Consider the following 11,458-nt stretch of genomic DNA (forward strand, 5'->3'; position numbering starts at 1 on the left):
TATCTTTTATATCTCTGAGCTCTGTGGACATCCAGTCACCCACCATCACTACCACCCCTTTCTCATTCACGTCAATCACCACCCCCACCACAAAAGCTCTGCTGCTCCTTCAGATAAAGGGGAAAGATCAGTTCAGACTGTCTGATGTGCAGGAATACAATACAGTTCTGAATGACGGGGCCTTGTGACTGGACAGTCAGGGTTCTCTCAGCTAATGGCCGTGCTTTGAAGGATAAGACGCATATCTCGCAGGAGATAAAATGGCTCATGCTGGATTCTCTTTATCTAAATACAAAGATCTGAATCGTAAGTCTGAAAATAAACACAAATCTGCAATAAAAAGCATTCACTTTGATTTCTCTTAAATGCTGCTGGTAATACGTAGTGATGCACAATTCAATACATAATTTGACCCTGGCCCAGAAATGTGTAATTACATTTGCATACAGCAGGTGGCACACTGTTGTGCATTAAGTCTTGCTTCTGCCTGTGTACAAATTGAAACTCACTGTATATACAGCTACATGCATTTTTAGGGCCCGAGCACCGAATGGTGCGAGAGCCCTATTGAAATTAGGGCGTTTATTATTTCACATTATACTTTTAATTAAATCTACCTCATAAACTTTACACCTACTAAAGCTAGCAGCAACATAAATGAATTCACATCACAGCTTTAATGTATTCACAATGGGCTCTCTCAGCACGAGCGTATCTGTTTACCTTCAAAGCAGCTGAGGATGTGATGATAGTATCACTCAACAAACCTGCTCAACTGGCTTCCCAGTTTCTGTTCCTGTTCTATGACCTCTGCTACACCTCTCTCTCTCATTCGCTCTCTCTCTGTTACTTTTTCCTTTTTTGTATCAGCTACTTCTTAGAAACTAGGTGACCAACAGGGCGTTACCTTTCCTGGACCAAATAAGGCTTGAATAAGGGAGTATCTGCTTTCAAAAACTAAAACTCAACTCCTATCACATCATCGACCTGGTCATGTTTTAAGGACCGTCTGTTTTTTAAAAATGATACTTGGGGTAATTTGTGGTCTTACAAAACTGTTGTATGAGGTTCTGACTTCATTAGAAACAACACAAGCTGACACACACTGTAAGAAACCAGCTGTCATGGAGAGGGTGTTGATGAGAGTGTGAATGTCACATCGTCTGTTCCAACAAAGTTACAGAAAGATCTCGGGGGGGGGGGGGGTTTCTGTGGGTCTTTAACCCTTACACTTATCAGTACCACAATTCAGAAGAACAAAGCCCATCACACAACACAGACTCACAGACCAGACTTCAGCATAAATCCAGTCATAATAATAATCAGTCATAATTTGTCTTATCTCTTAAAGTGCAAATTCAAGAACAAACTTCTTCAGAATCAGAATTCCTTTATCCCAGAGGGGAAATTCTTCTTGTTCTTGTTACAGACAAGAAGTAAAAGACAGCACAGAATTAAAGTTACAAAAAAGAATGAATATCTAATTAACCACCAATCCTTGAGTTTTATCTAAAAGAAACAAATTTACCACTGTATACACCTTTACATGGTAAAAAGCATACAAGAACAATTATGTACTGTATGTCTGTATGACCATTAAAGTACAATCCAGTTATGGATTCATCTCCTCTGCACTGCATTTCTATCAATATAAACACTAGTCTTACTAGTCACAGAACACTGATTCGGCCCAGAAAGGAGCTACAGAAGTAAAAGTCACTTAAACTAAACTTCAACACTTTCACTTGCAGTCATACTTCTGTGCCATAGCACTGCAAGTCATGCATGGCAAGCAGTGATGACAAATGTAAGAACTGTTTGGTTTTCAGAGACGAAGGAAAAAAAAAACATGCACTCATTTGTATGAAACTGCATGTCAAACAGTGATAGGAGTTAAGGTCAACCCAAACCTGTAGGTTGACATTACAGGCATGATATAATCTTAGCTTTAGAGGTTTGTGAGACAGATTGGTTGGTGCTTTCACTAGGTGAGCCACGCGAGACGAGGTTGTGCTTCTCAACTGAAACCATGCGGGTAAAGTTGGAGATTTTGTCACTGGTCCTGGGCTTCATTGGCCTGGTCGGGACGGTTGCCGTCACCGCTCTGCCCACCTGGAAGGTCTCAGCCTTCATTGGCGCTAATCTGATTGTAATGGAGGAACTCTGGGAGGGCTTGTGGATGAACTGCTACAGACAGGCTGACATCAACATGCAGTGCAAGGTGTATGACTCACTGCTAATTCTCCCACCAGAGCTGCAGGCAGCGAGGGGGCTCATGTGCGTCTCCATAATCCTGGTTGTCATTGCATTGTTTATCACAGGATGTGGGATCAAGAGAAGCAACTGCTGCAGTGACAACATGAAGAGCAAGAACATCACATTGGCCTTAGGGGGCAGTTTGTATCTACTTTCCTGCTTGACCACACTCATCCCTGTCAGCTGGGTGGGCCATAGCATCATCCTCAACTTCTATAACCCAACACTGCTGGATGCTCAAAAACGTGAGCTGGGGAAGGCCCTCTTCATCGGCTGGGCTACTTCGGGTGTTTTGCTTATTGCTGGGATCATCGCCCTGATCAGGTTCTGCCAACGAAGATCAAAGGAAGAACAGCCATACAATGAAACTTATCTCATGACAGAAACGGCTGTAAAGCAAGAGGACAGTGTTGACCTGAAAAGAACACCGTCCAGCTTTTACAAGCAACAAGAATATGTATAAAAACTGCCAAGGCGAGAGAGACTGCCAAAAGTTAAAAATATTATCAAAGTAATTTAATGATTCTGAGTCTGTCTGCATTGTACTTTTTTGCACTTAATATCTGGTATTATGCACTAATTAAGTGGTATTATGTACAAAATTACTACCTGTACCTCAAAAATGTGTGCTTAATTTATATAATATATAATAAATTATTCTTTAAATTTCAGTTATTGTTTTTATTCTTTTAGTTTAGGTTAGTTTGTACTGGTTATAGAATCTTGAGTCTTGTTTTTGTTATTTCTGAAATGCCAGAAACACGTCGGCGTGAGAGCGTCAAAGTGAGAAGTTATGGCAGACAGACAGCTCTGTCTTATAGGGAAACCAAACCGGCTCAAGTTTCTGTGCTCAATAATGTTTAATCAGCTCATTTTACACAGCGAGGAGCAGGCAGGTTGACACCGGTGATCAGCCTATGAGCTGTCAGATTGGACAGATCGGACCTGTACACTGGTTTACTGTAGCCAACACCAACATCAATATATCTACAGAAACATTCTGTTTTGTGTTAAACAAGTTTAATTCAATATAAACAGTAACAGCAATGAGCATCCATGCACTGTAGCTTGCTGTCTGAATAATCCACACTTTGACTTTATGATTTAATCTTCTCTTGATTAATTGCCATCCTAATCACCTGAACAAATGGTTGATCGTTAGCAGTGGCAGTTTGAATTGTAATCAAAACAAGCAGCTCTTTTTGGTGTGTCTCTGTTTATCTGATTTGCATGAAGCAGCTTAACCAGTAAGACTACATTGCATCGCTAGCATTTTTTTTGTGGGTGTATAAGTTCTCTGACTTGTTCTTCCTCTCACAGTTGTTGTCTGAGCTGCAAGAGTGTGGCCAAAGATCTTTCTTTTGCTGTTTCTGTTAGCCACAATGGCCTCCGTTGCTTACAGCGGTTACGGCAAGCCACCTCAATCCTACATCGGTACTGGCACTTACTACGATGAGAAGCAGGCCCAGGATTATAAAGCTTACACAGACTCTGTGTATGAAGAAAAAAAGAGAATTGAAAAGAAGAAACGTCAAGATGCCATCTGCTGCGAGGTCATAGCGCTCATCATTGGTTTCATTGGACTAATCGGAGTGGCAGCCGTGACAGGCCTTCCGATGTGGAAGGTTACGGCCTTCATTGAGGAGAACATCATTGTCATGGAGACCCGCTGGGAGGGATTGTGGATGAACTGCTACAGACAAGCCAACATTAGGATGCAATGCAAGGTGTACGATTCCCTGCTGTTTCTGCCTCCAGACCTCCAGGCTGCCAGAGGTCTGATGTGCAGCGCTGTGGCTCTGACCACTTTCGCCCTCATTGTTGCAGCTGTAGGGATGAAGTGTACCAAAGTGGTGGACAGTCGGGCTCGCACAAAGCATGTGGTTCTGGTGGCTGGAGGATGTCTGTTCCTCATGGCCTGTGTCACCACCCTAATCCCTGTCTCCTGGACGGGCCACGTCATCATCAGAGATTTCTACAACCCTCTGCTGATTGATGCCCAGCGCAGGGAGCTTGGGGAGGCTCTTTACATAGGCTGGGTGACCTCAGCTTTGCTTTTCACTTCAGGGGTGATCCTGCTGTGCCGTCACGCTCCCCGCACTCAGGATCCAGAGGAGAGGATTGTTTACAATCCCGGAGGATCCATCTACCAACCTGCGTACACATACCAGCCCTACACCTACCAGCCAGCTTACACCTACCAGCCTGCCTACTCTGCACCCCCACCCGGATCTGTAGCATACACACCAAGTCAGTACTAGACAACTTTCGACATGTGAACGAGGATAAATGATTGACTGATGAGCTCAAAGGTGGTTACTGGAAATGGTCAAATGTTTTCTTACTTTCTCAAAGGGAGCCAAGTGTAATGCAGAAATTAAAATTCATAACAGACCTGTTTTAATCACAAGGAACTGTGATGAATCACTGTAAATTTTTGTTTTGTGTCCACCATATGCTTAATTTACACTAAATTATGTTACAGGCAGTGTATTTTTAATCTGTATATGCTGATATATCAGCCTCTACTGGAATGCTCTTTGAGAACATATTATGCACTAAGCCTTTTCAGATAATATACTACCACATGATTTTTGTTTACTATAGAACATTTGGTTGTAAATGTAAATATTTTTCAAAATTCTGTCCTAAATATAAGGTCGAGTGTGGTTTCCAATAAAGGAATGAACCTCATAAAAAAGAAAAAGTTTCTTCTTTTTTTAAAGAGACACACAGCATTATTGCTCTCAGTCCTGCCGAAAGCTGTCTTCCAAAAGCTGAAACTACCATGGTTTCACAGACTGGCGTGTGAATGGAACATTGTTTTTTTGTCTCCATTGTTGTTAGTGGAAATGTGCCTAAACTGGTAAAACAAGGTTGTTCAAACAGGCCCACCCACAAAACAAACTTGCCTGGAGATTTTATTTCAGCCAAGCTGAAGCTAGTTTTTCTTCCTGAGCTCAGACAGCACAAGTGACACAGTACTGACAGTAACACACGCACATTTATATCTAACAATGACATTAAAATACTTTCTGCTGCTTTCTCCTGTATAGATTTTTTTCCTTGGAGATAAGACCTCAACTATATTGACTGTTTTAAAAGTTAATATAACGTTTTATATGCACAAAGTTAGTGATTAATTGGTCAACTTTAAAAATGTCCTCCCTGTTAATAAACACCTGTTTTTAAGCTTCCTTGCAAGATGAGATCCAACAATGTAAACTGAGACTTTTGAATAAACAAAGTGGCAGCTTACAGCATTTCCTGGTGTTGGTATACAAAGAAAAAAGGCCTGGGGGATCCTGTTTCCTAGCAACAGGTCACAATTCCCACCCCTTTCCATTCTAGTTTAATATCCACAGGGAGGAGGCTGTACAGGTGAACATCAACTTGCTCCTCCTCTTTCTGGATCTGGATGCAAAGCCACTCCATACAGGAAAGCAACTACCTCGTTCCATTGTCAAATTGTGCGTCCACATATCATCGTGCTTGGGTGAGAAAGAGGACAACACGATGGCCAACTCAGCACTGGAAATAGTGGGGGTTCTATTGACCATCATTGGGTTGATTGGCGCTGCAGCGAGCACCGGGATGCCGATGTGGAGAGTAACAGCCTTTATTGGGGAAAATATCATCGTGTTTGAGACACGATATGAGGGTCTGTGGATGAATTGCTTCCGGCAGGCCGACATCAGGATGCAGTGTAAGGTGTACGACTCTCTCCTGGCCTTGTCTCCTGACCTGCAGGCGGCAAGGGGGCTGATGTGCTGTGCTGTAGCTTTGGCTGGCCTTGGTCTGCTGATCAGTGTGGTTGGACTGCAGTGCACATCATGCATTCAAAATAATGATCGAGCCAAACGACTGGTCCTCATCATTGCAGGCTGCATGATCCTAATGTCCTGCATCTGTGTCCTCATTCCTGTATCCTGGACGGGCCATGTCATCATCAGGGACTTCTACAACCCCTTGCTGATCGACGCACAGCGCAGGGAGCTCGGGGAGGCTCTTTACATCGGCTGGGTGTCCTCTGCTTTCTTGTTGGCTGGAGGATGCATGTTAACTTGTTGCAACATACAATCTGACGAGAAAGGCTCAGAGAGGTATCTGTATTCCAGAAATTCAGACTACGTGACCTATACTCCACAGCCTTTACAACCTCTGCAGCCCCAACAGCTGGTGATGCTTCCCCAGGCACGACCACAACCAATGCTGTCAAGACACCCGTCAACAAACTACAGCTACTACTCCAGACACCCCTCCATACGCAGCGGAGTCGCTTATCTATGAAAACCTAAGCTGAATGAAGTAATTTAAACTGATGATTTTATATATGCAAGTTTTTCTCTTTTTTAATATGGTCAGACATTATTTGACTACTAGTACTTAATATCTCAAAGCACTATTACACAAGCTTCATTTCAACTTAGATATGATTTCTTATGTTTGTGATAATTGAATTTTATACTGATACCCTCATGGTTTTGTATGTTTTACAGTTTTGAACATGTATATGGTGTATACAACAATTTAAACGATATAATGACAGGATATTTTCACACAGGTGTAAATGTTTGTACAAGTTTGCTAGTTGTAGCTTCAGTTATTTCAAATGTTAGGATTAGCTGTGTGTTAAGAGTGACAGACATATGTGGCACAAATAACTTCTCGCCAGCACCGGTCCCTCATACACACAAGCCATATAATTTCAGTTTTTACCAGATCGTATTACACAAACAATACACAAGCTAAAGGTGTGTTACAAAAGAAGCCACCAATTTAGAACAATGAGGGGCTATTGTTTAGACTGAAACTGTTTAGTTGTTTTACAATAGAGAGAATCGGAATGGCTTAGGAGAGCATGACTAACTGTAGGGGAATTACAACAAGGATATTTGTGTCGCAAACATGTGTCTGCTTAATCAGTAAGCAATTATGTGTCATTGTTCAAGTTTGGTATGATGTCCTGAAGCACTTGAGAAACTGATGAAGAAAATGGCTCTGTAAACATAAGATGCAGGTTTAAAAGACTGCTTGTTAAAGGTGTGGACTCTTTAACTAGAGAGCCTAAGGTTTGTGTGGAAGCCAGAGAGGTAACATGATGACATGACTGTGTGATTACATTTGCAAGTTGCTTTGAATGGGAGAGATCCAGACTTCCTGATTGCATTTCTGTGTTGTTCCCAGGTTTATGTTTTTTAGCCAGCATTTATTTCACTATAGTATAGTATTGTATAGTATACAATGTAAGTCACTTAATTTCACTTTTAGCTTATTTTTTTGACCTAAATCACAATCATCACTTTTTTAGGCTTGGACTGTCTGGTGATGTAATGGTTATGTTGTTGTATATATTGTGGCTTAAGCTTGTTCCTGTTTATTAATGTTAGACTTACAAAACATTCCTAGACCCACACAAAAATAGAACAATTGTGTTGAATACGTGTATACTCAAACTGTGTTGGAGTGAGTGGTCCCTCTCATTTCATTGCCTTAAAGGTGATTTCTGCCCCCCTGTGGATGATACAAGCACTGCAGCAGCTGTACTATGCTACACTGTATATTCACGTTTGCTTATAAATGTACTTTCACTGACAATAAAAACATTTCAAAAGATGAAAAAACTTCCTGAAGTTGTAGCTGCTTGTCTGGATGTGCCTGGACGTGATGTGAACAGAAAACACCACCATAGCCTGAGGAACCATAAACACAAAATAAGCAGACATCTAATTTACCTGCATCCTCTGAGCCAACCAGCTGACAGCAAAGCACCCTTCCCATAACAAACTCTTACAGCCAACACACTACATCAGAGGAGAACCTCAACGCCCTGGACATGTCTCTCACCAAGGTGGCCTTCTTTGAGATGTTTTACTAATTAATAGGATTTTTTTTTCCATGTGAGCAGATATAATTTTGGATTTGACCTCAGTTAGACTCTTGGATTCTGAACAATGGTTGAAGGTGTTTCTGAGATAGCCGCAGTGTGCATCGGCCTGATTGGGCTAATCGGCGCAGCAGCTACGACGGGGCTGCCCATGTGGAAGGTGACAGCTTTCATTGGAGAGAACATAATTGTGATGGAAACGCGTTGGGAGGGCTTGTGGATGAACTGCTACCGACAGGCGAACATCAGGATGCAGTGTAAGGTGTACGACTCCCTGCTGTTTCTGCCCCCGGAGCTCCAAGCAGCCAGAGGTCTGATGTGCTGTTCCCTGGCCTTGTCAGGGTTAGCGCTCCTTGTGGGTTTGGCAGGGATGCAATGTATATCCTGTTTGCAGGGCAACAATAGGGCTAAGTCTATTTTCTTAATAGTTGCAGGTGCTATGCAGTTTATGGCCTGCATCTGTGTCTTTATCCCTGTGTCGTGGACTGGTCACACCATCATTAGAGATTTTTACAATCCTTTGCTCATTGATGCTCAGAGGAGGGAGCTGGGAGAGGCTCTCTACATCGGCTGGGTGACTGGTGCCTTTCTTTTTGCCTCAGCTGTGTTGTTTGTGTGCCGCTATGCACCCTCAGACAAAGGCTCGTTTGACATACACCACCCGGCTAACTTGCTCATTTACAAGCCAGCACCCAGCAGAGGAAATCTGACCAACTATCCTCCCCTCTCAACTTTTTCAAGCATCAGATCAACTGGATACCAGAATTCTATGCCCGACAATGGATCAGTTCCCCCACAACTGGCAGTGCCACTGCAGAATGTCCCTCAGATGATGACAACTGGTGGAACGCCAATCAACCAGCCTGTTGTTTATAACCTAAATACTCCTGAAAATGCATCCCTGTTATATCAAGGCAACATGGCTCACCGTACCTCCATGCAGAGTTCTAACAATGCTGGAAGCCTTTATACTCTGGGGAACTCTTTGTACATAAGCCCAAACAACAATCCTTATTCAGTGACTTACACCAGCAATCCAACTGCATCCTTCCAGTCCAGCTTTCATCCAGTGCCACAAAATCCTGTTTTCATAAGTTATAAACAATCAAGAGTTGAGCCAGGCTCTCATGATGGTGTGTATATATAAAGATGATTACATAAGTGTGTTTGTGCAGCTGATCAATACACGGTGAACACAAGCTAATTAGGATAAAATTGTTTTTTTTCCTGCTTAGAATTCAGATCAACTTAATTGCACAGCTTTTTGTGACTATATGCATTTTTTATCATTATCATTGTGAAGGAAATATATGGGCTGTGGAATCAGGTTGAACATAACCACTGTTGTTAGTGTAAATAAAGACAAAGTGACACTGCACTGTTTTCATGAAACCCTGGCATCAGCTTACTTCCCTATAATTATTGTTTATGGGAGATCATCAGCTTGGAACATTACAGCCTTATGTTTTGCATCGTTGAAACCATCTGTTTAATTCATAATTTTTACTTTTGTGGTTATAATTGTATGTGTTTCACTGTGTTTTGTATCGTTTGAATAGTAGTTTTTATTAGCAGCGATCATTAAAAAGACATTTTGGCCTAAAACATTTAGTAGCTGGCAGGTGGAATTTGCAGGATGCTGCAATTTAATCTATACTTTCCAAAAATAAGCACGGAGACTGAGGGTTTGTTTAAAGAATTTGGCATCCTAGCATTATACTTTATACATATATATACACTTTTATTACCTGCAGTGTGGCAGATGCTGCTGGAGTGACAATGGTCATAAAAACCATTTTTAAAGGCAGAAAAAAGGTGAAACCTACAGGAATAACTTCATGTACTTTCATCATTTCAACAAAGCGAAAACTTCCACATAATGCTGATGCTCTAGTCTGACTTAGTTGTGGACACTGGTCAGTTTTCACCACTAGATGGAAGCAGAGGTCACGATATCAAACCTGATCAGACAGTGAAATCCTCCCTGCTCAGTAGTAGAGTCAGAGGAATAATAGCCTCTTTTATTGTGTCATATTAGCTGAAACACTTATGATAAAGGCTCTGAAACTATATAACTATATATCGAGGGAGTGAACTGAAACATGCAAACATATTAAGCTTCAATGACAGCGATGTGTCAAGGAATACACTAAACGTGAGGATTCTTTTTTCTCTATCTGGATTTTTAGCAAAATTTAGATTTTAGATTTTAGAAGACTGCAAAAGCACAAAAACTTCTGTTTTTTTGGTTTTTTTTCCCACAGGAAATACAAAATAATTTTTCTAGCTGTCACTGAGTGAAGAAATCTCTCTTCTTTCTTAACCGTCAACTGAGCTAATTTGTGGGGAATCAAACAACAGCAAGATCACACTAATCGCAAGAAACCTCTTCAAGACCCCTGATGCTTCCTCCTCATCTTAAAGCAATGCAGATCAGAACCGTGCCAGCTGCAGATGTGTGGTAACTTTTAACTTGCACTCAAACCCCTCTGCTTCAAAGAATAAAAAAAGTGGGTTAAGGTACCACGAACACATTTTATTTAACTACAAGACTGTGTCAGATGAACTGTTTGAGGTAGTTAATCTTCAAGGCAGCGTCACCGACCAGTTTGAAGATTAGATTTGCGTTTCCATCAGGACTGGAGCAAAGATTTAATCATTCCTCGGTGTACCAAAGCAAAGACGTTGTTGAGGTCGAATGGTGCCAGATTTGAAGTTAATCTTCAGGACGTATCCATGTTTGCGGATCAGCGGCTTGGCTGTGCCCTCAATTGAGCGCCTGTATGGTAGGGATGCTCAGCTGTGGTCAAGTCAGCCAGAGACATAGAGGCTGATACAGGAAGCCAGATGAGGCTGATTTCATAATAAAAGCATTTTTATGGAGGGCAATTTGGAAAGCAGAAGGACTTGTGTCAGCATTTAAACATGACTAAAATTCTAAAAACAAACGGATGAACTAATTGGATCAATAAAAAAACTGATCGTATGTGTGAATTTGATTACATTGGACATTAATTTGGAAAATATCCTATCATATTGATGAGACACTAGATATGACTATATTTAAATTTTGTCATAAAGTGAGCATATGAAAAAATACATATTCCTTATCTAACACATTTACGTTCATATGATTGGTAATGCATCTTTTATTTTGAAAGGTGCAACCAGAAACGCGTTTCCATTCTGTCACTTTTGACAGCAGCAGGACAGCACACGGTCCTCCTCCTCAGTTGCAGCCTACAATTCAAGAGTGCACCGGGAAAAAAAACATGATAAGAAGGATGTCTGGACAGTGAATATGGGAAGCAAAAT

The 11,458-nt window shown here is 41.5% G+C and overlaps 4 protein-coding genes across 4 annotated transcripts; all 4 read left to right on the plus strand.

Annotated features, from left to right (window-relative positions):
- The first annotated feature begins 1,988 nt into the window (after positions 1–1,988).
- Positions 1,989–2,740, plus strand: LOC114444968 (claudin-17-like). Its single transcript, XM_028419882.1, has one exon. The coding sequence runs from the start codon at positions 2,030–2,032 to the stop codon at positions 2,717–2,719; it is 690 nt and encodes a 229-aa protein (XP_028275683.1). The 5' UTR covers positions 1,989–2,029; the 3' UTR covers positions 2,720–2,740.
- An 847-nt stretch (positions 2,741–3,587) lies between these two features.
- On the plus strand, positions 3,588–4,957 carry LOC114444766 (claudin-8-like). The gene has a single exon (XM_028419565.1). It carries the CDS (start codon positions 3,639–3,641, stop codon positions 4,515–4,517), a length of 879 nt encoding a protein of 292 aa, XP_028275366.1. The 5' UTR covers positions 3,588–3,638; the 3' UTR covers positions 4,518–4,957.
- A 734-nt stretch (positions 4,958–5,691) lies between these two features.
- Positions 5,692–7,765, plus strand: cldn8.1 (claudin 8.1). Its single transcript, XM_028419654.1, has one exon. The coding sequence runs from the start codon at positions 5,773–5,775 to the stop codon at positions 6,544–6,546; it is 774 nt and encodes a 257-aa protein (XP_028275455.1). The 5' UTR covers positions 5,692–5,772; the 3' UTR covers positions 6,547–7,765.
- Positions 7,766–8,081: 316 nt separating this feature from the next.
- LOC114444981 (claudin-8-like) lies at positions 8,082–9,452 on the plus strand. Its single transcript, XM_028419898.1, has one exon. It carries the CDS (start codon positions 8,211–8,213, stop codon positions 9,288–9,290), a length of 1,080 nt encoding a protein of 359 aa, XP_028275699.1. The 5' UTR covers positions 8,082–8,210; the 3' UTR covers positions 9,291–9,452.
- Positions 9,453–11,458: the final 2,006 nt, after the last annotated feature.

Source organism: Parambassis ranga, chromosome 13, assembly GCF_900634625.1.
Source record: "Parambassis ranga chromosome 13, fParRan2.1, whole genome shotgun sequence".
NCBI lineage: Eukaryota > Metazoa > Chordata > Actinopteri > Ambassidae > Parambassis > Parambassis ranga.